Raw genomic sequence first — 27,404 nt, 5'->3', positions numbered from 1 at the left:
GCGATGGCTATGTTAAAATAATTTAACATTCCCTGAGCCAAAGAGAGATCATAAAAGTATTGCATAACTGTTCTCAGAGACTGATGAAAACAACTGTAACTGGGGGACTCAAAGGAGAAATATATATCAGATGAAGGGTTCTGGAGAGATGACATCGTTTCTTTAATCCATGGACTGAACTTAGATCTATCGAAATGAAACTTCTTGTTTTGCACCCATTTCTCTGTTGCTGACAACTAGTCTGATGTAAACACACTGACACAGCTTAGAATTCTGGTGCCGGTTGTTGCAATCCTCAAACAAATGCATCCAAAAGACTGTTGACATCTTGCTGTAGGCTATTGTCTCATGTGATATTAATTTGGATGGACACAGAACACATCCTGATTAGGATCTAATCTAATAGTGACGCAGGTGTCGTCTACACCCCTCCTACACCTCTTCCAGACCTGATATATGGTGTGCCTCCCCCTACTTCTCAGATAAGAAGCATACCGCAGAAGAACCCACACAACCGTTCCAATACGCACAGAGGGAGAACGGGAGCTGGGGGAGCTGGCTTGGCAGTGCTGTCTTTAGAGTTTTTGCTTCAAGTTATCAGCTCTTTTTTTATGTTATTTATACGGGGAGATAATCTAATTCTTCCATGATGAAACTTGTGCTTGTTTTTGCTTTGGTTGCGTCTTTCTTCGCAGGTAAGCTGTGGGTGAATTTGGTTTGTTTTCAATGGTGCATGTAGTATAGTAGCTGTGTTCCAGCACCATGGAGAGTGCCTCTGCGTGAGCGAGTGTTGCATGCCTTTTTTGCATTGTATGGCGGATTTTCTCTACTTGACTGTTTATCTTGAGTGAAGTTGTTATAATTGCTCATCTACATTGAGTACACCAAACATTAGGAACACCTTCGCCCCCCCTTCTTTTTGCACTCAGAAAAGTCTACATTCGTATGAGCATGACTCTAAAAGGTGTCGAAAGTGTTCCACAGGGATGCTGGCCCATGTTGACTCCAATTCTTCCCACATTTGTGTCAAGTTGGCCGGATGTCCTTTGGGTGGTGGACCATTTTTGAGTCACACGGGAAACTGTTGAATGTGAAAAACCCAGCAGGGTTGCAGTTCTTGACACAAACCGGTGCGCTTGGCACCTACTACCATACTCTGTTTGCACTTAAATCGTTTGTCATGCCCATTCACCCTCTGAATGGCACATATACACAATCCATGTCTCAATTGTCTCAAGGCTTAAAAATCCTTCTTTAACCTGTCTCCTCCCCTTCATCTACACTAATTGAAGTGAATTTAACAAGTAACATCAAGCGATCATAGCTCTCACCTGGATTCACCTGGTCAATCTCTGTCATGAAAAGAGCAGGTGTTCTTAATGTTTTGTATACTCAGTGTATATCACACGTTCATTTTGCCAAACAAAATGGAACCTCATACCCGATTGTTTTGGAGAAGTAAGTTGTTTTCAACACAGAACCACATTCTGACCGACCTTCTTACGAATTTACAGAACATCTATTACTTCCCGTTGGAAAAGAACGACAGAGAGAAGATGTGGTACGAAACATGTTTTTAGTCTCTGGATAACGTTGTATTTTTATACAATGGAAATGACAATCTATGCTTTATTGAGAGAATCGTGACAGGTTGCTGGTTACTGTTTTAGGTAACACGGTGCTTGGTTGAGGTCCTGTCCAAGGCACTGACCAAACCTGACTCTCACCCTCTGGATCAGGAATGCAAAGATATTCTCAAAGCAGGCAAGTAGTATTTACATCATCAGTTGTTGTATTTCAAAAGCAGTACATAAAAAAACATAGCATCATATTGGGAGAAAAAAAATCTTGACCAATATTGTAGGAGAAAATTGCTCTTCATTGTAGAGTTGAATCTAAGGCACATTTCATTAGAGTACAGTGCGGCTTCCCCAGTTGTGAGAGCAATATGATGTCAGTGCTTGTTTACAAGACTGGGGTTAATGAACCTTGTTTGTCTACCATGATGCGTGACGCTACCAAGAAATCCCTTTCGCCTGTCTTGCTCTGTAATGTCAGTGGAAATCCCTTCCAATTTTTTTCTGTTGCAGTTTTAAAACTGCAGTAAACGTGCAGTAACTGCAATAGACTGTGGTATTTTGTACGCAGTAATTGCAGAAATGAACTGCAGTTATACTGTACTCTGACTGCAATCTTTTTTTCGTAAGGGAAATTAAGGAAAGGAGAGGAGCAGAGGAAGCCACTTTAGACTATTGACTGGAGGCAGAGATGGTGAAAGAACTGTTCCTTCTGGAGGATGCCACCGTTTGTTGCTGATGCAGACAGTAATGTTATACAGAGTTCTTACTGTAGGTCATAGGGACTCGGTGGGGCTTCTGCTACCACAGAGACCAGAAATATAGAGCTGCAACCTGGCAACCAGCTGAGGAGATATGAATAGAGCAACCTAGATTTGCTTCTGTATTTATGGAAATTCTACTTAGTTGAATATAAATATGGCACTATGGGAGACAGATACTGAGCTTTCTCCATACACTGTTGAGTACCATTTTGCAATGGTCACCAAAATGAACTAGTCAAAGCGAGAGTTTGGGACTATAAATTTCAATCTGTAAAAAGATGATTCTGAGATAAATGGCTTCAAAGTTCCGAACCCTTATTGGTTTGAATAATGTCAGCAATTTTTATATGGTATTACTTTGAACTTAACAACATGAAATGGTGTATTTAGAGGTGGAGAACATTGAACAGAACAAGGCTATGTCAATAACTATATTTGAACAAAAATGCAGATAAAACCTTATAGTTCCAAGCTCTCGAAGGGATTATGTTTTGATTGATGGGGAACTTGCGGAGCGGGGCTTGAATTGGACAACATCAGACAATGACAGAGTAGTAAATAGTGTGGATATTGAATACCCTTTGAATGTCTCTTCTCCTTCCACCTCCTCTACAGGTGCACAACATGCTGCTCTTCTGGAGAAGAAAAGCGATGAGGAGGTGCTGACCCATAAAGAGGAGGTCAAAGGTCATGAACCTGAGCCTGAGGTTCCAGGGGCTGACGTGAAGGACATCGAGGCTCGCCTGAAATCTGTGGAGGAGAAGAGAGAGACACCGGAGGACGAAGAGCGCAGCCAGGAGTCATGGGACCTCAACGATGAGAAGGAGAAGAGGATTTGGAAACCAACGCACAGGTATCATCATAAAGAGGTGTCTGAGGAAAAGAGAGAAGAGCCAGACGAAGAACGTAGTCAGGAATCCTGGAGCCTGGGTAATGAGAAGGAGAAGAGATATAGGCCTACCTATCGGTACACCCCGAAGACACACCACAAACGAGACGAAGACGGTTTAGAGGAGGAGAGAGAAGAGCCAGAAGAGGAACGCAGCCAAGAGTCCTGGAGCCTGGGCGAAGAGAAGGAGAAGAGATATAGGCCTACCTATCGGTACACCCCAAAGAAATTACGGAAACGAGATGACAAAAGTGAAAAGTGCAGTCAGGAGTCCTGGAATCTGAATGATGAGAAGGAAAAGAGAGAGGAGGAAGAGGAAAGAGAGAAAAGAATTTGGAAACCGACACACAGATATCACCACAAGAAACACCACAAACGAGGTGCTGACTCATCAGAGGAGGAATCAGAAGAAAGGAGATCAGATGAGTCAGAAGAAGAGGAGGATAGAGAGAAGAGAATCTGGAGACCAACAAACAGGTACCGCCACAAGAAGCATCACCAACGCAGTGGGGATTCCTCAGAGGAGGAAGAACAGGAACGAAGGAGTGATTCTGACGAACAGGAGGAGAAGAGGCACGGAGATTCCGAGGAGGAGAGAGAGAGGCAAGAGAGTCTGATGTATTTATCTGTCTATTCATCTTTTTTTCTTTCAGAAACTGTTTTTCAGGAGTGTATGAGGGGAGTCAACTAGCCTCAGCCGCGGGATGGGCGGGGCACCGGTACATAATTATAATAATTAAATCAGAGTTCCCCAAATGGCGGCCTGTGAGCCATTTGGCCCACCAAGTTTTCAGAGCAAAAGTAAATAAATAAATTATAATAACAATTCATTATTGGACAAAAAAGACTAAAAACACCAGGAAATTAGCTCCATGTGATTTTAATTTAGGAAATCTGTTCCCAAGTATTCCCACCCATAATCGAGAGACACGCGATAGTATACAAATGTAAGCAAAGTTTGAAATGATTATGTTTTAGTCAAACATTATATCTGTAAGGGTTTCTTGTGATCAATTGCAGTCTACAAATTACCTGTAATTATGTTCCAGCCCCCCGACCATCCGCGCAACAAAAAAATCTTCCCATGGCTGAATATAGGACGGCAGGTAGCCTAGTGGTTACGGCGTTGGTCTAATAACCGGAAGATTGCAAGTTCGAATCCCCGAGCAGGCACAGGAAAAATCTGTAGTTCTGCCCCTGAACAAGGCAGTAAACATAGGCTGTCAATGAAAATAAGAATTTGGTAAAAATATAATTGATAGTCCCTGCTGTAAATTGACAACAGCTAACCCCCAAAATAAATTGTATTTAACAATAATATCATACGTTGAGACACGATCGCATGTGTCTTTTCTTTATTCGAGGGGAAACTTGGAACAGATTTCCTAAATATACACTGCTCAAAAAAATAAAGGGAACACTTAAACAACACAATGTAACTCCAAGTCAATCACACTTCTGTGAAATCAAACTGTCCACTTAGGAAGCAACACTGATTGACAATAAATTTCACATGCTGTTGTGCAAATGGAATAGACAACAGGTGGAAATTATAGGCAATTAGCAAGACACCCCCAATAAAGGAGTGGTTCTGCAGGTGGAGACCACAGACCACTTCTCAGTTCCAATGCTTCCTGGCTGATGTTTTGGTCACTTTTGAATGCTGGCGGTGCTTTCACTCTAGTGGTAGCATGAGACGGAGTCTACAACCCACACAAGTGGCTCAGGTAGTGCAGCTCATCCAGGATGGCACATCAATGCGAGCTGTGGCAAGAAGGTTTGCTGTGTCTGTCAGCGTAGTGTCCAGAGCATGGAGGCGCTACCAGGAGACAGGCCAGTACATCAGGAGACGTGGAGGAGGCCGTAGGAGGGCAACAACCCAGCAGCAGGACCGCTACCTCCGCCTTTGTGCAAGGAGGAGCAGGAGAAGCACTGCCAGAGCCCTGCAAAATGACCTCCAGCAGGCCACAAATGTGCATGTGTCTGCTCAAACGGTCAGAAACAGACTCCATGAGGGTGGTATGAGGGCCCGACGTCCACAGGTGGGGGTTGTGCTTACAGCCCAACACCGTGCAGGACGTTTGGCATTTGCCAGAGAACACTAAGATTGGCAAATTCGCCACTGGCGCCCTATGCTCTTCACAGATGAAAGCAGGTTTACACTGAGCACATGACAGACGTGACAGAGTCTGGAGACGCCGTGGAGAACCTTCTGCTGCCTGCAACATCCTCCAGCATGACCGGTTTGGCGGTGGGTCAGTCATAGTGTGGGGTGGCATTTCTTTTGGGGGCCGCACAGCCCTCCATGTGCTCGCCAGAGGTAGCCTGACTGCCATTAGGTACCGAGATGAGATCCTCAGACCCCTTGTGAGACCATATGCTGGTGCGGTTGGCCCTGGGTTCCTCCTAATGCAACACAATGCTAGACCTCATGTGGCTGGAGTGTGTCAGCAGTTCCTGCAAGAGGAAGGCATTGATGCTATGGACTGGCCCACCCGTTCCCCAGACCTGAATCCAATTGAGCACATCTGGGACATCATGTCTCGCTCCATCCACCAACGCCACGTTGCACCACAGACTGTCCAGGAGTTGGCGGATGCTTTAGTCCAGGTCTGGGAGGAGATCCCTCAGGAGACCATCCGCCACCTCATCAGGAGCATGCCCAGGCGTTGTAGGGAGGTCATACAGGCACGTGGAGGCTACACACACTACTGAGCCTCATTTTGACTTGTTTTAAGGACATTACATCAAAGTTGGATCAGCCTGTAGTGTGGTTTTCCACTTTAATTTTGAGTGTGACTCCAAATCCAGACCTCCATGGGTTGATAAATTGGATTTCCATTGATTATTTTTGTGTGATTTTGTTGTCAGCACATTCAACTATGTAAAGAAAAAAGTATTTAATAAGATTATTTCTTTCATTCAGATCTAGGATGTGTTGTTTAAGTGTTCCCTTTATTTTTTTGAGCAGTATATTATTTTTTTAATGAATTCCTGGTGATTTTACAGTATTTCTTAAAGAAAAACTAAATGTCCCCGCCTGTTGCCGGTCTGCGGGCGGCCTGGTATAAATCTTCACCCATAAGAATGTTACAAAAAGACAGCACATGCATCTACAAAATGTATTATGCGAGAAATGTAGATGGGAACGCAGTCATTCATGCGCAAATATTGATATAATCAGCATTTCAAAGTAAAATTGGAGTCACGCGATGACATTGTGTGATCCTCCCAACGCTACTCGTCCGGAAAGCATGCAGAAGAAATAACTTTACAGGGTGGTGAAAGTGCAACGTGATGAGTTTGATGCTCCTTTCCAATAAATATCTAGAGTCTTATTCTGGTGACATGATCATCGATGGTTGGCTGGCGTTTGACAAATAAAAATAATCTTGCTCTTTTGTTCATAATAATCTAATAATGTACAGGTATGTAGGCTATACCCATCCTGTATATGCACGTTTTTGGCTAGATTAGGGCTTCTCAAACTGGGTCCTGACGCCCCCCTGGATGCACGTTTTGGTTTTTGCCCTAGAACTACACAGCTGATTTAAATAACCAACTCATCATCAAGCATTTGTTACTTGAATCAGCTTTGTAGTAATTTAACAGCAAAAATATGTTTTATGTGCACTATGTCATCTCACACAGCCTTGTTTCTGCAGCAAGTGAAGTTGATGGACATCTCTGGTGGGAAAATGAGCATATTGTTTTTATGCGGATTTTAGAATACTCACATGAAAACCTGTCTTCAATTGGATGGAAACGTAGCTTACGTCTCAAATGCCACTATGTCTATGTGGCTCTAGTCATATTAGACACAGCCAAAGACATGCTTTTTAGTCCAGAACTAGGCTTAATCTGTGTCTGGGAAACGACCCTGAGTGCAGGTTCTGCTGGTGTTTGTGTGACAGGTACCTGGCGGAGAAGAGGAGTGAGGAGGAGAGTCGTCTCCTGGGGGAGGGGGAGATATATGAGAAACGTTCTCCCTGGGCGTACAGAGGATACTACCACCCCGCCTGGTGGAAGAGAAGCATAGAGCCACTCACACCAACACATAAGGTTTCTATGTACCACCGATGATAACATAGATATCTTGTTAGACTGGCCTACGGTCAAAGATTGTAATCCTTTTTTAGTTTGTATGATTGTGTTGATTTGATTAATAGTGTTTCTAAACACTTGTTTCTTGTATTTCCTTCCACTGTTTCTATTTTGCTTGTTTATCGTACAGAGATGTTTTACTGCGATAAAGTTTGATTTGATGTGATTTGATTGGCTAAGATGGAGGAACTGGCAAAGCTGCTGAAGAGGCACCAACTGGCCAGCCAATCAGAGCCAGCGGAGGAGAGGAAGAAGAGCATACCTCTAACCCCAGAGGAGGTAACATCGTCACACAATACCTTTACGTAACATGACATGACACAGAACATTGACCTTTATGAATGGGGAATTACTAGGCTTTATCATAAGCATCATATTGAACTTCTCAGATTAGATCTCTTGAAATGAATTATCAAGTTTGGGATGTTTTATGCTGTTATACACAGACACAAATTTTATTTTTTATTGAAGTAAGAAAACACATGGCAAGCCATGACAATTATGAATGCCCAATATTGGATGTTGCCTTCTCTGTAGTCTGCTGTGGAAAGAGACTGCCCTCTCTGCTGGATAACAGAAACCATATGCTTATCTCTAGGAGACCTGGCTCAGGTTGAGGCTTCACATCTCAAAATGAGCCTCGATATTCTAGAAGGGAAAAAACCTGTGTGTGAATGAGTGTAGGTACAAACACATGCAGAGAAAGGCCCCCTTTGACTCAGAGCATCTCCTCCTAAATAGTGGTTGTGGCATACTAAGCAACTTAATGTTATTAATATATTCCTCTGCAACTCCTTGTTGTTTGGCACCGACGGGCTTCAAAAGGATCAGAAGGAGTAGGCTAAATAAGAGATGTGTGTCCCTGAAATAAATGGTGTCCTCTGCACTGTGGAAGTCATCTGAAAGCAATAAAATCACAGGCTTTGAGACTGTGCTTCTAGCTGCAGAGAAAAGCGCATCTCTTCCTCTCTCTCTCTCGCGGTTTTTATTGCTGCAGCAGCGATTGCACCAAAACCTCCGTAATTACAGTACATCCCCTCTCCTAAGGGCGCCCTCACGACCCACCGTGCCAAACCACCCCTATTAGAGCTGATAGTGGTGCGGCCCGGGCCATTTTACCGCCTGCGATGGAGCGATGGAATACAATGGGGAGGGGAGAGAATGGATGACTGTTGGCTATTCTTTTTCATCCTGACAGTTTTCAGAACACACTGCATTAGCGTCCTGTACACTGCAGTAGGAATATCTACACTATTGACCGTATTAAGATCCAGGGAAAGTAATGGCTAATTAAGAGAGTCAGATTTCAGGAGCAGCGGTTACGTGGTGTGAAATATGGTCTTATAAAAGTTTTTTTTTTATTGAAGGGCTTGCACTGTACCCGAAGAGGGATCAATGCACACAATAAATGTAGTTTTTCAGAGGTTTCACAATTTCATCAGTGCTTTTTCTACCTAGGATAGTAGCCTAAATGAAGCGATGTAATTAAGCAATAATAACACGGTGTGTGTGTGTGTTTTCAGGAGAAGGAGCTGCAAAACCTAGCAGCTATGGACACGGAGCTACAGAAAATTGCTGAGAAGATGCATGAAAACAGGAGCAAATAGATAGTGGACAGGCCGACAGGGATGCTAAACTACTAGCTCAGTGTGATAACCTTGTATAAGAAAATACTAAAGAGACGAAGAGGTGGGAGAACAAAAAAAAAAAAATTGAGACTTGCCACAAATTCTGCTGTGATAACATCAACATAAATAAAGGTTAAATAAAAAAAAATCTGGTACAAAAGTTATCAAAAGAATCAGCATGGAGACCGTTGAGTTTCTATTAGATAATATCAAAGCTAAAACAGATGCTTTGCTTATTTGTCATAGATTTCTATATATATATTTAAAGTATGCATTGCCGTTTTCTTCTAACTTTTGAATGGTTGTTTGTTTCTTCAGTCTGCATTTAATAAAATTAATATCCCGGGACCAAACCTAACATCTCAGTATTTTTCCTTCTTCGAAACAATTATACAAAGAACTTTAATACCTCATGAACACAGGGCTTATCAACAGTAATAGTGTCTTTAGAGCACTGTATTTTATTGAAATCCATATACACAGATGCGTTACGGGATGAGTCTGCGAAAACAAAATGGCTTCTTTATTACACCACGGCACATTCTTCAAAAAAATTTAATGATAACGAAATGCTGCATTTTGGAGCTAAGAGCTTTGGAGAGCAGCTCCAGGGCTCAATAACCGCCAAATAATTATATAACTGATCTTAGGAAGCGTGTGAGATTTCAGTCCTTCTATCCCACAAGTACAGTTAAATGTCATCAATGATATACATTTCACAACAAATGGGTGACCGCAATAGTTTTAAGTGTTATCCCTCTGTTGTCTCTGTGAGTTTCAGTCTCTTTGCGGCTGGCTCCTCTCCTCTCGTTGAGCCAGTCTTCGGCGTATCCGTAGCAACGGTCGTCCCGGAGAGGAGGTAGCCCCCGCCCCCACTCATCAGCAGCATGGGGTGCGTCCTGTTAGGCAACACCTACACACACGCAAACACAGAGACAGGAAGTGAGGTCAGAGGTAAAAGCTAGTGCTGGTACTACAAACATGGATGCTTCCACAGAGATACAGTTCAGTTTGAAAATGATTATACCTGGTAATGTCTGATCCAGGAATCGGTGAGTCGCAGGCTGACTGCTCCGCCTTGTTCCCTGAGCTTTGTATAGCACTCTATCAGAGGCTGTGGGAGAGAGAGATTTAATAACAGAGGAGCAACGAAGGCCATAACAGAGTGAACATGACAGGGGTGATATTTCATAACTCCAGACTAGATTACAGACTGTTTTATCAGTGGTTTTGATAGGAGATTTCCCACTGGAGAAAGACAATAAATGTATAATAGCAGTACACTAGGGTCTACTGGCAACAAACTATGAAGGGTCTGTAGTACACAAAGTTTGGGTTGTAAAGTAAGAAGATTATTAAATACGCTACATTATTAAGAACACGACACACACTAGAAAGTAGGGCCGGGACGATGCACGTATCGCAATACTCTTTAATATCGTGACAAGAAAACAAAACACAAAGCAGGTTTTTAAAGGAGCAAAGAGTTTGGTCTGCTTCGTGTTTTCATTTTTGCCATGGAAAAAATATTGCAATACTGGTATCGTCATCAGCACTACTAGGAAGCATACCTCTTTGTATTGAGAGTACACTACAAAGGGTCTGGAGGGGGCGAGGAACTTGATAAGGCCCAGTAGAACTGGACAGGGGTGGAACCGACTGGCAATCACCAACCTGAGGAGGAGAACAAACAAGAGGTATTAAACACATATTTTACTACCAGTGTGGGGCCCTGTTCAAACACTATGAACATGTTTTCTTCTTTCCATCCTCCATCCCGGTGAAAACTGAGCTGGCAAAACTTGACAGATGAAAGCCCTTGCCTAACCAATTGGGTAAGATTAGTGAGTACTTCAAAGACGGGAGGATGGAATGAAGAAGGCCTGTTAAAAAGTATGGGAACGGGGCCGCCGTGGCACTAAAGTGTGCTTTGTCCAGAGAAAGACAAGGGATTTGTTCAAGGTGACCTGGAGAAACGCGAACTTTCCCCCCAAAAACGAATCAATAAAACCGGATGAGAAGACATGTGCTGTAAGCCCAAACATCAATCGTCTTTAACTAGACATGTCACACCTCTCGCACGTCTGATCAAGATAACTGCTGAGCAATCCTCTTTTGCTCGTCTTGTGCGGACACGGAGATGTTAGCGTGGACATGTTTCACTGATTTTAGACAGTGCAAGAAAACACCAACATGCCGACAGAGCAGAAATTGTCACTGTGATCATTTACACAGATTATTTAACTCACGTGTCAAGGGGGTGTAATCTTAGTGCCACAGAGCTGTTATACTGGTTATTAGCGCTCATACATGTTTATTACCTCTTATTAATGGTTTAATAAACAAGTCTAGAGTTCACTGTTGCCAAGTGTTATTAAAACAGAAAAATGGTGGAGGGGGGGTGAGAGAGATGAGAGAACAGACTGACCCGTCGGCGTTCCTCCCCTCCAGCACGGCAGCAGCAGCAGCTAGTTTCTTCCTCTTCTCCTCCATCTTCACCTTCTTCTCCTGGCCCTAAAACACAACACACGGTTGCTCTTCCATTTGTGTGCCACTGATCAGACTAAGTTGAACAAATCTTTGGAACACACTGCTGCTTTACTATGTGCTGTCATACTCTGATCTCTCTACGTTTCTCCCTCTCCTCTCTCTCCTTGTCCGCGGCAGGGTCTGTACTGGTACTAGTCTCCATGCATTGGTCCTCTGTGTCTGGGCTGCACTCCTTGCTTTCTGCCTTCTCTGGGTCAGTCTGGGTCAGGTTGGACTTGTCCCCATTGGCCTGTCTGGAATCTGCAGTTGTGACAAACAAAAAAATTTGATCAATTCAATAGATAAGATAGTATAGCATTTGTTGGTATAGCATTTGTTGGTCTATTAAATGATTACATTCATAGTATAAACACAAACGCACACCTGCGTCTATGTCTTTGGCCTCTGTGTCCAGTGCCCCCGCCAGCAGTGCGTTGACGTGACAGATGGGGAACTCATGAAGCGTGTCGTGGAAGTGGGAGGGGAACCCAAAGCTCTCCATCCCCGCCCTCACAGGACCTCCTCCTGGGTACATCTGCACCACTGACCCATAGCCTGGATGAGAGCGGAGAGAGACAGAATATGAAGATGGAAGTGTCACCCTCCCAGTGCAAAGAACCTTGGCGTGACCCCGAACAACACCCTTCTTTGCTAACATCAAAGCAGTGACTCGCTTCTGCAGGTTCATGCTCTACAACATCCGTTGAGTACGACCTTTCCTACCCATGCCCGCGACGTTCATGCCCCACCCTACCTCGATTGTATCTGTCAAATTTAAGGCCCTGACTGAAAGCCGAAATCATTAGCTGCTCCTTTCTGTCTGCCACTTGCTCCCTGCACTCAGCTCACTCTGAACACGCTTCTGTTCATGGCGGTGTGAGTATCCACAACATTTTTTAATTTTTATTGTTGGACATAAGGCTGTAAAAACTCCAGTAAATCAGTTCCAAGTGATTTTAATTTAAGAAATCTAAAATAAGTATTCCCACACATAACATAGAGACACATGATCGCATCCAAATGTAAGCAAGGTTTGAAATTATTATGTTTTAGTCAAACATATCTGTTCGGGCTTCTTGCAGTCAATTTGCAGTTGACAAATTATTTATAATTATGTTCCGGTCCCGACCATCCTCTCAAGACAAAATCGGCTTGCAGCTGAATATAGTTGATGATCCTTGCATACATTTTAAAATCAAACAAAACATCTGACTTTGTTTTTACCAATCTAACTACATAACAATAACGGTCATTTTATTTCAATGGGAACCCTAAACTGAGTAAATCAAGATATAGCCTATCCACAACACAGGTGAAAGCATATTCAATAGCAGTGTGTGCATACATTGAGTTATTGAACTTGATTTGGCTTATCAGTGGAGTCTATGGTGCTACCGATGTCAAACAATCAGTTTGCCTTCCATATTAGCCTACTGATCAAAAACATTTGCAAATAAGCATCACTCCAGCATGTCACGCCTGTATGGAAGAACATCATATAGGCACTGCTGTTAGTTTGAGAATTTAAAAGAACGTATTCAATCCAAAAATGGGTTTAACGTCATGATTTGTGATCACGAATGCTCATGAAATTAGTATTTTTGTCAATTTCCGTGATCAGGAAAAGGTTTGTATTTTTTAGCTGCCAGGACGATAACTCGTAACAACTCAATTGGGTAGTTCAGCTATCCGTCAAGAAATAAGCGGGTTGAGACTTGATCATACTGCTACGCCTGAATAGAGCGAGGCTGTAAAGGTGTCAGCATGCTTCAGTCCGGCTGGCGCCTAGCCCAAGTCGGGTAACCAAACCAAACGAGTGTGCTTGCATATTCGCTTTAAAGACCGCTTGAAAATTGAGAAAAAAGCGGCAATAGCTCTGTATGTGTATTTTGAGACGCCGTAGCCAGTATACACTTCCTCAAAAGTCACAATTAATCTAAAATAACTCAAGGAATCTGTCATTAATTTTAGTCACGCAATTTTACAGTGCAGTATTTCTCAATGAAAAAATTTGCATGAAAATCAATTGTCTCTCATTGAATGACATCAAAGACTTCATTGAAGAATCCCTACTGTTAACCATTCACAGACAATGGGGCGTAGACTTCGGCTACAAACTTCGGCTTGCTACAGACATTTGTGTGTGCCTGAACAGCTGAAAAAACCCTCACCGGACACCTTAACTCCGGCTCCCGATCACATCTCCCTCCATCGCTCATTTCACTTGGTGCACGTTCAAAATGGTAACCAGCTAACGTTAGCTAGCTACGTTGGCTAACAGCTCCTATCTGATATCTTAACATTATGTTTATCTAACCAGCTAATATAGCAAGCTAGCCAACACCACAGATGAGTAATCTTTCCTAAAAGGTCACATAGCTATCTGCTTAGCTAGTAAGCTTGCTTATTGCATCCATGTCTGGGCACGTTGACACAAGCCTAATTAGTGAATTTATTAATCTAATATTTGCAACAGGAGTTTGATTTTGGTCAATGTGTCAATTCATCCATCAATACTGTACCATTCTGTTGAAGAAAGAGCTAGCTTGCTGCTGCTGCTAATTTTCCCAGCTAGACATTCCTCAGCAATGTGCAGTGCTCGTGGCTCAGGCGATGAGTGGCAGCTGGCATTGCAGCAGTTTTGATATGTAGACTCGCAGAAGAAGGGCCGATAGACTAGAAAAGGCCAACATCAGCCCGATATATCATTCTCTACAAGGAACATTATTGTTTTCTGTGAAATAATCTCTCCTGTGTTATATTTGATCAGGTTGAAGCACTTTTGACACCATGTTGTGATCTTAGTCAGATAGGGCTGTATTGTGCAGCAATGGTGGAACCAGCTTCCCCCTGAAGCTAGGACAGCAGAGTCCCTGCCCATCTTCCGAAAACATCTAAAACCCTACCTCTTCAAAGAGTATCTTAAATAATCCCACAGCATCCCCCTTGCACCACTCCCCACCCGAACAAAAAAATGGCTTTCGTGAACTAACACTCGCACTTTAAATCCCCCCCCCCCCCCCCTTATTAGCTGACTTTGCTGATAGCTATTTTGAGGGAAAATGTTTACTATGACGTTGATACGGTGCATTCAGAAAGTATTCAGACTCCTTGACTTTGTCCACATTTTGTTACGTTACAGCCTTATTCTAAAATGGATTAAATCGTCCGTCCGTCCCCCCCGTCCCCCTCAATCTACACACAATACCCGATAATGACAAAGCAAAACAGGTTTTTAGAAATTTTAGCAAAATGAAAAAAAGATTCTGAAATATCACATTTACTTAAGTATTCTGACCTTTTACTCAGTACTTTGTTGAAGGACCTTTGGCAGCGATTACAGCCTCGAGTATTCTTGGGTATGTCGTGACGTGACTTTCATTATTGTGATGACTGTTATTTATCGAATCAAACTATGTTTAATTGTTACAATTCAATTATTCATGTAGCAATTAACTCATTAGGAATTTGGGGCACCATGGAAGAAGTTGTTTAACGAGTTATCATCTTGAGTTTAATTCGGGAGATGGTATCTGTAAGATATATCGATAACAGTCATTTATTAATCATTACCTCATTCATATCAGTCTCATTCTGAACGTTGCAGACCTCTTGAATCTGCAAGAACCCCAGCCTTTTCGGATCATTCAGTACAACACAAATTTATTTAAGTAATTTATTTACTAACTAAATAATAAACACAGAATACACACACACTTACACGAGACAAAAGGCCCTAGTGGACTGACACAATGTGATGGCTTGTTACACATATGGAGAGGGAGGGGTAGATAAAGAGAGGGAGAGACGAAAAGAGTCAAACTTATCGTACATTCATTTGGAAACTACGCTCACAGTAATCAGAATACTTAATACCCTAACCAACGCCCATTCGATAAGAAATGCAATGTACATATTAACGCGTAGATGTCTTTGTTCGTCGTCTATCTCTGTTGAACCAATCATCCCTTCTACGTGGACAGGATAGTTATTGTTCATGCATCGGTGTAAGGCTCGGATTGTACACCAGAGGTCACAATGTCCTTCTTAGTTGTAGAGCTTCTCTGGTAGTGGAGTGTTCAAGTAGAATACCTGCTCAGATGCGCCAGTGATTGTCTGAGATGAGATTTCTTCCTTCCCACCTCATGTCTTTAGTTCTGGGACTACTTTCACATGCACAGCTGCAGACTGAATGTTTCTGGTCTCGTGTGGAGGTTATCTTCTCACCTCGTGTTGAGTCTGAGTTTCAACCATTCGTAACGTTGAGCTCACGCTGTCCGTCTGCTGGTCTGAATGTTAATTCTTAGCGAGTCCTTTTAAGCACTCTGGTCAGAAAGGGCGGTTCCATCACACTGACACGCTCCTCTGAACTCATTTGGGGCGTAGCTTAGTTAATGTGCAAGGGATATGAAAACTATGATCTCGTTAGAAAACTAAAATTACACTCCCATCTTAACAAAAATAGTTTAATCGTTCTTCATATTGTTTTAACATCATATTGGATGGAAACTTAACAGCCGAAACGGGTTTCCTTCCTAAGTTACAGTATTTTCATTATACAGTTAATGACATCACAAAATAAACAATATGACATGACTATTCTTTAGATCCCCATTGACCATTCCTATTACATAAATATTGTTCCAATATTCACTTTTTGGGTGTTATAGTTTTTGGCGGAAAAAGTCTTCTGAGGGGACAAAGGCATTGCTTTGGTAATATTAGAGAGCAAAAGAGAAATTGCCCTCCTCCCTAATTTATGACAGAGTGTTAAGGTGTCAAAACCAGCCCAGCAGCCCGCTCCTCTCCTGTGGGACAGATGGGGTTTGGCTGTCAGTCAGCCATTTGCCAAGCTGATCTGAGGGCTGGATACTCAACCAGGAGAGTCATGACAGGTATGACGCTCTAAGCTTGGCATACCTGTATTTGGGGAGTTTCTACCATTCTTATTTGCAGATCCTCTCAAACTCTGTCAGGTTGGATGGGGAGCGTCGCTGCAGAGATGTTCGATCGGGTTCAAGTCCGGGCTCTGGCTGGGCCACCCAAGGACACCCCTGCGTTGTCTTGGATGTGTGCTTAGGGTCATTGTCCTGGTGGAAGGTGAACCTTCGCCCCAGTCTGAGATCCTGAGCAGGCTTTCATCAAGGATCTCTCTGTACTTTGCTCCATTAATTTGTCCCCTTTGATCCTGACTAGTCTCTCAGTCCCTGCCACTGAAAAACATCCCCACAGCATGATTCTGACACCACCATGCTTCACCATAGGGATGGTGCTAGGTTTCCTCCAGACGTGACACTTGGCATTCAGGCCAACGTGTTCAATCTTGGTTTCATCAGAACAGAGAATCTTGTTTCTCATGGTCAGAGTCTTTAGGTGCCTTTAGGCAAACTTCAATCGGGCTGTCATGTGCCTTTTACTGAGTGGCTTCCGTCTGGCCGCTCTACCATAAAGGCCTGATTGGTGGAGTGCTGCAGAGATGGGAGAACCTTCCAGAAAGACAACCATCTCCATAGAAGAACTCTGGAGCTCTAGCAGAGTGACCATTAGGCTGCCAGCTCTAGGAAGAGTCTTGGTGGTTCCAAACTTCTTCCACTGTGTTCTTGGAGCCCTTCAATGCTGCAGACATCTTTTGGTACCCTTCCCCAGATCGGTGCCTCGACGCAATCCTGTATTGGAGCTCTACTGACAATTCCTTTGACTTCACGGCTTGGTTTTTGCTCTGACATACACTGGTAACTGTGGGACCTTATATAGACAGGTGTGTGCCTTTCCAAATCAAATCAATTTACCACAGGTGGACTCCAATCAAGTTGTAGAAACATCTCAAGGATGATCAATGGAAACAGGATGCACCTGAGCTAAATTTAGAGTCTTATAGCAAAGGGTCTGAATACTTATGTAAATAAGGTATGTTTATTTTTTATACATTTGCAAAACAAAAACTTTTCGCTTTGTCATTATGGGGTGTTGTGTGTAAATTATGCAGATTATATTTTTTATCCTTTTAGATCAAGGCTGTAACGTAAGAAAATGTGGATAAAGTCAAGGGGTCCGAATACGCCACGTAGGGCTGTGGCAGTCATGAAATTTTGTCCGCCGGTTATTGTCATGCAAAAGCCTGCCCATCTCACGGTAATTTACCATTAATTAACATCAGCACATTTAGCATCTCCATGCCTCAATGCATACAAGCCGCTTATGCACGCCTTTGGAAAATATCACAATAATACATGATTTATTTTAGGCAGATCTAAAGAAACATTATGATGAGGAAAATGTATTTCAGAATAACAGAATATGATTGGCCTATTGTATGTGATGTCACAGTGCCATGCCATAGACTGTGGGGTTGTGCATTTTGAAGACAAGATATGCTTATAAGTCCAGTGCCATTATTTTATAGTAAGAAGAAAATAATTAAACTCAGGTGAATAAAATAGAAAATATATTTTTCCCAATCCGGATCGAGTGCGCATATGGATAAGTGGATATGTTGAGCGTAAAAGTGATCATTTGAAACAAGTCCCATACGCTAGACTTAAGAGTTATTTGGCAACTTAAGTTGTGAATGATACAAACCTTAGAATGACGTAGAAATCCAAACATATGGGCTGCACGATGCGACTATAAATGGGACCCATGTCACCCAAGTTAAACTTTTGACTCATCTGTCCATAGAACATTCTTTCAAGATTCTTGATGATCATCCAGGTGCTTCCAGGTTCTTTTTTGGCAAAATTGAGTCAACTTTTTGGATGACATGGGTCCCATTATGTCTGGCAAAAACCAAACACTGCATTTCATAGTAAGAACCTCATAGCAACGGTCAAGCATGGTGGTGGTAGTGTGATGGTTTGGGGATGCTTCGCTGCCTCAGGACCTGGACGACTTCCCTTAATAGGAGGAACCATAAATTCTGCTCTGTATCAGAGAATTCTACAGGACAATGACAGGCCATCCATCTGTGAGCTGAAGCGCAGCTGGGTCATGCAGCAAGACAATGATCCAAAACACACACAAAAAGCTACAAAAACTTTACGTTTTGGGATGGCCTAGTCAAAGTCCAAACATAATCCCAATTAAGATGTGGTGGCAGGACTTGAAACAAGGAGTTCATGCTTGAAAACCCACAAAGAGTGGGCCAAAATTCCTCCACAGTGACGTCAGAGACAGATCAACAACTACAGGAAGCATTTGGTTGCAGTCATTGCAGCTAATGATGGCACAACCAGTTAGAGTGTAAGGGGGCAATTACTTTTTCCACACATGGGAATTGGGTGTTGTATAAGTTTGTTAACGAAAAAAATAAAATTAGTATGAAATTGTTTTGTTATTTGTAAACTCAGGTTCACTTTATCTAATATTGGGTTACGGTTGAAGATCCGATAACATTCAGTAAAAAAAATGTGTTGCAAAAATAGAGAAAATCAGAAAGGGGGAATATACTTTTTCATGACACTGTATTTCCCTCCACACATCAACCACTGTTTGAGGAGCATATTCTCGCTGTGCGACAAATTATATTCCCCCCAAACTCTGTATGCTATGTGCTCTCCGACCCTGTTCCTGCAGCTACCCAGTGCTTTATTTGGGAAAACAAGTTAAATCTGTTGGGGAACATCAATAGTAACATGTTTTCACAACAGAACATATTTCATTAAACTGTTGACAGGCCACCTGTGCCACAGCAGTTTGGTAGCACCTTAATTGGGGAGAATGGGCTCATGGTAATGACTGGAGCAGAATCAGTGGAATGGAATCAAATACATCAAACACACGGTTTCCAGGTGTTTGGTGCCATTCCATTTGCTCCGTTCTGGACATTATTATGAGCCGTTCTCCCCTCAGCAGCCTCCACTGCTCTGCATGCACGAGAATGGAATGAAGGAGAGAGATGAGATGGAAAAGCACAGTGGGGAGATATTCTGTATAGCTAAAGGTAATGTGTCAGCCTATTAATTATGAAAATATACAAAATTCACTATTACTAGGCCATTCAAAATCAAATTCTCTATAATTGTAGGCCAACTAAGCCCCCCGGCACAATCAATGAACCAACAGCATCACCTAGGGCTATACATTCCCTCCCAGACTCGTGGGTAGAAAGTTTGGAGAGTAGCATAAGGTAACCGGTCAATCCAGTAGCCTATGCATAGTACAGTCCACACTTAAAGGAAATTACTATAATTTGTTTAATTTTGGAGTATAGGCTAGACCAATTATGTACCAAAGACATCTGAAACCCGTTTTCTGTTTTTCTGCTGTGTGTAATATGCGGTAAATTCAAACCTTATTTAAATTCAGGTTTACCATTATTTTAATTCAGGTATTTTCAGCCTTGGGCTCATATATAGTCCTATGCGTCTGCATAAGTTCTAATGTGTGTACGGGCGTTACGGAATGAATCATCACCTTAGAAAGTGCTGTCCGTTTCATTTTGAGGCTTCTACAACGACCATGTTTTCTACTCAGTTTCAACCGGTTAAAACTTCTTTCTTCAAATTGATCATCACAGTGAGGTGAGCTTTAAAAGCATGATACTGTTTGGATGATAAGTGTTTGATGTGATTTTCAATAGCACTGATGTTAGAGGGGCAATAGAACACTGAGTACCAGGTCATTAGCGACCTGATGGTAATTAGCGAGTTGGTACCAACATGTCCAAAGCACATTTTAGGGCACTGAGCAAATTTCAGGTCTGCTGAGCACAAACTTCAACGTTGTGAAAATTCTGTGCAACTTCCAGCACGCGTTTACTGGGAACACAGAGGCTGTACCCACTTTAAGTTCCAGTTAACAGTGGCCAAGTAGGCTATCGTGGCTATTTGATCAGGCTTACATTCCATGAGACTTTTGAAATAAACATGCAGGGATTGACATTAACCTGTTCATCCACTTGTCCTTCAGACAAGGAGGTGACTGAAAATATTGTTGTGTTGTTTGATGGAAGAAACCACTACAAAATATGTGGTCCTGTGTGGCTCAGTTGGTAGAGCATGGTGTTTGCAACGCCAGGGTTGTGGGTTTGATTCCCACGGGGGACCAGTACGAAAAAAAGAAAATAAAAAAAAATGTATGAAATGTAAGTCGCTCTGGATAAGAGCATCTGCTAAATGACTAAAATGTAAAGTAAAATGCATTATTATTCCCATACCATTATTACAGAGAATCAGACAAATAATGCTACCCTCTGCCTATTGGCCACTTAACGTATTCAACCCTGTTTCAAAATACAACACTGCCCCTTTAAGACAAAAAAAATGACTTTACCTGACTTGATTTTCAAAGACGTCTAGAAATGCACACGTTTTGTGCTCTTTTAGGAAGCAATCACTCCCCCATTGCTGCCTACAAATGATCTAAGTGGGCTAATAACTCAATAACTAGCAAAGGATATGAACAAAACGTGCACACGTGGCTATATGCAGCTCTTGCTTTGATCTCAACACAAGCGCATCTACCGGCGGTCACGAGTCATGAAGACAGTCAAATTCCAAATGACCGTTTAGTCATGGTAATTAGGCTTCTCCAAGCTCTGATGATGCTGCTGGTCATTAGTAGCCTACCAAACTTGCTAACTGCCTGGTACTCAGCACTCTAATCGCTCTGACATCAATGCAAATGTTTGAAAATCTAATCAAACACTTAATGAGAGCCCATGAGCGCATGTTGCGCAACATTTCTACAGGCTATGCAATTGCGGAAGAAAACAGAGTGATGGCCGCTAATAAAAAGACGAGCATCCCGTCAGCTTCTATAGACTAGGCCTACTATATTTATTTCTCAACTTTCCTAATATTAAGCACACTGCTGATATTTACAACATGAATATAGCCTACCTGGCAGACATGAAAATAAACCACGGGGAAAAGCGACCTCCATTTGCAATTTAAGTGCATATATGACATGTAATTTTTCCCGCTGCCCCTGTTTTGATACAGGTGCATGATAATGGTCCATTCTAAATCAAAACAAATGTCACATATATTACTTAGTATGTAAAGACAAGATTAAATCAAGAATAGTCTGATGGGTGACAATATTAGCCTATCACTTGTGAATTATATCAAATCAAATTGTATCTGTCACATGCACTGGTGTAGACCTTACAGTGAAATGCTTACTTACAAGCCATTAACCAACAATGCAGTTAAGGAAAATACCTAAAAAACAAGAAAATAATATTATCACTTGTGAATGATGCACAGCATAAGAAACAATGCCTTTTTTTGTCGACTTCTTCAAATCATAGTCGCACACCTCCTGTAGCCTAGCCCATAAGCTTATATGTTTTAATAAGGTTTGTATCACAACTAAAGTGGCCAAATAACTTCTTAAAATTAAGCACATTAATCTGCTTTACAAGGGGTGTAGAGCCAAACTGGCATATATAAGCAGCACGTGAGTTTCAAGTTTGGGGAAGATCATTTTCACCATAAAAATGCACATTTATAATAAAAGCATTACATGCATAATTGCACTTGCGGTTACTTTTGATAACGGTGTTTTCTGCTCAAGGAACATTAGTGCTTATAGCCTACTACCATGTGTGCATTGCTGTGCTTATAATGTGAGGAAATAGCCTAATAGTTCATCAACATTTTACACTAAATGTTCTGATCTGTTGCGTCAGCCACATTGCATAAAAAAGTTTTTTTGATGCTAGTGGTTGTATTAATCTTGGATCTATCGCATCCCACAACTGTCCCAGACTATGTTTGGAATATTTATTTCTCGCACAGAATAAGTCATACTATAGGGGATAGTAGATTGACATGCTGTCCGTTAGCCAACAAGATGAGTAGGCCTAACGAAAAGTAAATGTGGAGAGTTCTTCCAATATCTTCAATATGCACCTCGGAATTGGATAAGGACGCACGCAGTTGCGTCCCCAATGTGTCTGTCTTCACTTGTATCCTGTGAGAAAGACCTATGTGAGTGAGAGACACTTCGAATTGCGCGGCAGACTCACGGAGGAAGGCACAACGCAGCACTCCGGGCCGCAATAAGCATGGATTTTTTTTAGGGTGCATTACGGCCACAAAGGGGATACCGCCGTGAAATTTGAGGAATTATAAAGTGCTTGTCAAATTGTGAATGAGAGACTGATGAAGTGTGCACAGCCTGGGTAAAAAACAAAGCAGAGCTCATGCCTTTCAAGCAACTTTTTTCAAATCATCATTAAAGTCTCATCATGCAGTCTTACAATGTATTAAAAATCCAAACATATAGCCCAACGTTTGTAGAACAAATAAAAAGTTAGTTTAGTAACTCCAAATTAAGCATATAGGAGTACTTATTTCTTTGTTAACCGCTCAACACATAATAGCCTCATGTGCGCACTCCCTCAAATTGTTTGGAGAAAATATATTTTATTCAGCTTTGTTCAATTCTTCATACTATAAAATAAGGCCACGGAATTCTAAGCAAATCTTGTCTGCTAAATGAACTAGTGTAGCCCACAGCTATTTGGCATAGCCACATCAGACATAACATAAGGACAACTCAGACTATGCTATTCTGTTCTTCTGAAATAGACTACATTTTCTTTATATCATGCTCTTCGTTTTTGAAATAAATAATGGATTTATTGTGAAGGTGTATGTAGGCCATATTACATGGATTTATTAGACCTTTTAAAAGGGCTTGTAGGCTGTGTGTGGAAGCCAGGAGATGCTAAACGTGTTTTTGTTAATTAACGGTCAATTACCGTGAGACCGACAGTTATTTGCTTGGCAATCACCGGCTAACAAACTTGTGACCGCCACAGCCCTGCTCACGACCACAGCTATCAACAGTCCAGTTCAAAGTAAATGGGACAGATCCATATATGGCAATGGTCTATTTGCATATTGGCCTACTGCAGCTCTGATTGGTTATGCCGCAACGGTCTGTGTAGAATCCTACTCTGATGCGTTCTGCCTACAACAAAATCTCTTGCATTGTTTGTTTCGTTATGTTGCATTGGAAGTGGCTAATATTGCGTTGATTATATCACCATTGCCACAGGAAAGGGAAACGTTGATAGTGTTAACTCTCAGGGAAACCGCTAGAAAGTTAAGTGAAGTTCAATCTCGTGCTTCTCTCAGTGGCCTGATATTTCTTCTGCGCTCTATAAAGCAGTCCTGGGGGAGCTGCGAAGCAGTCTCGGGGCTACTGTGTGCACACACGCAGCTTAGACTAAACATTGGTCCAGAGTGCATTTTACTGCGGTCATGACCCATGACTGCCGGTGTGGCCACCGCAACAGCTCTAGCCCCACCTAGCTATCTTAAAGTAAATGCACTAACTAAGTATCTCAGGGTAAGAGCATCTGCTAAATGACTAAAATGTAATGAAAAAAATGTCTATTCGTTACAGGACCTTCCAATTGAAATGTATTACATAAAAAGTTGACTGCTGACATGGCAGTCAGAGCATGGTAAACATAGACAGGGAACAGAACGGCTTGCCACAGAGCAAACCTAATTCATAAATCATGCAGAATTAAGCCATCATGTCTGAGTCCGATATGGCACCCTATTCCCTACATAGTGCACTACTTTTGAGGCTCTGTTCAAACCTACTACACTATATAGGGAATAGGGTGCCATTTTAGATGCAGGTCATGCCAGGTCTATCCATGATACCTCCAGACATTTCTATAGTCCAGTTACCTCCCATCCTCTCCATGACGGCCCCCAGCACCAGTCCAGCACAGGTCTCAAACACCAGCACCTTACTGCCTGCATGGATATTCCCCAGAGTCAACATCTGGGCAAGGGTGTCATACCGCAGGTGGCTGGAGGAGGGAGGCAGAGACACAGTCTTGGTTACTACAACAACAACATACAATATAGAAAGGAACTTCTCTCAATGAAAACTGAATTTGGGCCCAGAGGTTTTCCTGACCACTTGACCTAGCCAGGAGAAACATCAGGCCCTACAAATAGGCCTAGGTATGACTTAGCTGGCATGGTGGCAACACTCACCATATCTTCCCTGGTTCTCTGCCGTGGTACATCATAGCCAGGACACGACAGGAGGGCCTTAGAACCATCACACTGTTCTCATACCTGGAGGGAACAGAACACAAGACATTCAGAACTCAGAAAGCCTATTTCATTCATCACTAACCCTGGTCCTGGAGTGTGTAGGCCTATATTCCACTGACTCACTTTTTCTTTTTTTTCTTGATGTATTTCTCCTGTGCAAACTCAGTCTTGTCCCTGAATGTTGTACTGTTCTCTATCAGCTGCTGGACTATTTCCTATGGAGAGGAGAAATGGGAACGTGAAGTCAGAGGAGCATCTTCAACATAAACAAAACTTTCACCATAACTTCAACGTATACTGAACAAAAATATAAATGCAACATGTAAAGTGTTGGTCCCATGTTTCATTAGCTGAAATAAAATATTACAGAAATTGTCCATAAACACAAAAAGCTTATTTCTCTCAAATGTTGTGCACAAATTTGTTTACATCCCTGTTAGTGAGCATGTCTCCTTTGCCATAATCCATCCACCTGACAGGTGTGGCATAATAAGAAGCTGAATAAACAGCATGATCATTACACAGGTGCAACTTGTGCTGGGGACAAAAGGCCATTCTAAAATGTGCCGTTTTGTTACAACACAATGCCACAGATGTCTAAAGTTGAGGGAGCATGCAATTGACATGCTGACTGCTGGAATGTCCACCAGAGCTGTTGCCAGATAAATTAACATTAAATTCTCTACCAATGTCATTTTATAGAGTCCAGCCTCACAACCGCAGACCACGTGTAACCACGCCAGTCCAGGATCTCCACTTCCGGCTAATGACAACTAATCCACATATATCCAGAGGTGCACGTACCTGTCCCTTAAGACCTTGCTCTTTGAGGGTCTCAATATCGTCTCTGGTGAGTTTCTGCGATTTCCCATCATCCAGAATGTTCCTGTTGTCTGTTCCTGCTTCCTTGGCATCTAAAGAGACGCACAAAAACAAGACACAGACATCAACTCTGTGCCTGGACAACTGAATCCTTACCGGAATTAGTGAATAATGGAGATTGTTGTTGTTGGCATGTAGCTACCTGCAGAGCTCTCAACGCATTTAGGTTTCCGTGGCTGCAGTGTCCCACCAGTCACAACTTCAAAGGTGGTCCCATACAACTCCCCCACTGCATTGTCCAGGAAGAACCACTGCTTTTCAAATACAGTTTTCCTGGCGTTGGGAAGACGACAATGTCAGATAATCTCAAACGCACAATGACACACAGCGAGTCCACTATGATACACTATACTGACTGCACAACTGGAGTACTGCCAATATGTCATCCAGCTTGAAGCTGGCAACATGACATTCTCTTCTATAAATGTACAAATGTTACGTTAACGTTACCTGGCTGAGTATCCTACTCCTAGCTAGCAAACTAGAAAGCAATGATGGCAATTGGACAATGCTAATCAACAAGACATAGCTTGCAAACTAGTAACATTAGTACAGGCAAAAGGTTTGACTTGACTGTGAAGCATTGTTAGCTAACGCAAATCAACAGATAATGTGATTGTGCATGTGCAAAGTTGTGCAAGGACTCACTTTTTCTTTTGAATCTGTACAGCTTTGTAGATGTCTCCCCGTTTCAGTACTACGTAGTCACCCTCATTCACTCTGTGCTGGGAGTCATTATCGCCATTGTCCGCCATTAGAAAGCTTGATAGCCAGCTTAGTAGTAAAGCCGACCTTTCACCCACTAGAATGTGAGTTTTAAATCACCAAAGGCAATAGTAATGTACTGAAATCAAGTATTTTTGGGAGTGATCGCCTACTGAATTTACCCACGTGCTAGTCTGCATTTCCTTAGCATTCAGGACGATTAGTCGACGCTGTATCAATCGCTCACCATACTCGACTCTGATTGGCTCATTGCTGTTCGTAGAGCGTATCCTCCAATGGTAGAGAAGTACGAGGATTTTCTAGCTTCCGATAGGTGGTCGTGAAAACAGGGGGAAAATCGACTTCAGAAATATCGTTAGGTGTCAATTTCGTTTGTGACTAGAAGACTACTAGCGGAAGTGTGGCTTTTGTAGAACGTTATAATCGAATTTTCTCTAAACTAAATCTCACTCTCTTTACCGGCTACGTTCATTATCCTAACCTGCTACGGAAAAGGCACTTCCGGTCGTTGCTGTGTTTCAGCTAGTCATCCCCGCCACCAATATAATTTTTTGTTGTTGATACTATCTACATATTTCGAGAAACTAACTCGAAATTTAAAGACACTAACATGACATTTCAAGATAGAACATATTTCTTCATTTGTAGCATTATGTGGCGATTTCCATCTATCCATGTTGCAGAGATCAGCAAAGCAGGGCCGCCGGCAACGTGCCGAGCTAGCATGAGCTTTTGATTCACTTTAACAACAAATATTGACACGAACGCGTTTAAAATAGGGATAAAGTACTGTTGGGCAGGACCCATCTGTTCCAACACCATATTGCTGGGAACTATGAAATGTGAAATTATGTATATTGAAATACTCCCCCACCACACCTTGTACCTGTGGTTCCACCTCTGAAATCACCACACAATGTGACAAAAGCATGCTCTACTTTCTAAAACATTTGAGTTAGTTAGTATTTCAACTTATTATCTCAACATTTTGAGAAATATATATATTTTTTTCGTGGCGGGAAAGGGCTTCCATAGTATGAGCCTCCATCCATTCTCAAAACAATTCTCATGCAGTATAATCTGTTTGACATAATTAGCAAAGACTGAAGGAGCAATTTTGGTCTTATATGCTCATGTGTCTAGGGAAGTTTTAACTTTCTCACATGGGGTTATATAACTGATCTAAGGCCGAAAAGCCAATTCTACTGTATGTAGATGCGCCGCAAACTGCTCTCAACCTGTGCCATTACAGAGACAACAATTGACCAAAA

The 27,404-nt window shown here is 42.2% G+C and overlaps 2 protein-coding genes across 3 annotated transcripts; one reads left to right on the top strand and one right to left on the bottom strand.

Moving 5' to 3' along the window:
• Positions 1–299: 299 nt before the first annotated feature.
• Positions 300–9,315, top strand: LOC106571742 (golgin subfamily A member 6-like protein 22). Of its 2 annotated transcripts, none has more exons than XM_014145145.2 (7): positions 300–695; positions 1,515–1,561; positions 1,671–1,764; positions 2,957–3,848; positions 7,145–7,292; positions 7,515–7,613; positions 8,858–9,315. In XM_014145145.2, exons 1-7 carry the CDS (start codon positions 647–649, stop codon positions 8,939–8,941), a joined length of 1,413 nt encoding a protein of 470 aa, XP_014000620.1. In that variant the 5' UTR covers positions 300–646; the 3' UTR covers positions 8,942–9,315. The 2 variants fall into 2 exon arrangements, with proteins under 2 accessions (XP_014000620.1, XP_014000621.1); XM_014145146.2 differs by having other exon boundaries at positions 302–695; positions 2,957–3,833.
• Positions 9,316–9,387: 72 nt separating this feature from the next.
• Positions 9,388–26,361, bottom strand: LOC106571741 (tRNA methyltransferase 6 non-catalytic subunit). The gene is made up of 12 exons (XM_014145144.2): positions 26,056–26,361; positions 25,550–25,680; positions 25,330–25,439; positions 24,649–24,740; positions 24,463–24,546; positions 24,148–24,272; positions 11,876–12,046; positions 11,580–11,752; positions 11,391–11,476; positions 10,534–10,636; positions 9,990–10,076; positions 9,388–9,875 (listed from the first exon to the last, which is right to left on the bottom strand). The coding sequence occupies exons 1-12, from the start codon at positions 26,160–26,162 to the stop codon at positions 9,714–9,716; spliced, it is 1,431 nt and encodes a 476-aa protein (XP_014000619.1). The 5' UTR covers positions 26,163–26,361; the 3' UTR covers positions 9,388–9,713.
• Positions 26,362–27,404: the final 1,043 nt, after the last annotated feature.

The sequence above is a fragment of the Salmo salar genome, chromosome ssa15 (genome assembly GCF_905237065.1).
Source record: "Salmo salar chromosome ssa15, Ssal_v3.1, whole genome shotgun sequence".
Taxonomy (NCBI): Eukaryota; Metazoa; Chordata; class Actinopteri; order Salmoniformes; family Salmonidae; genus Salmo; species Salmo salar.
Note: the sequence above shows the minus strand (reverse complement) of the source record. Positions and strands in the feature narration are given on the sequence as shown.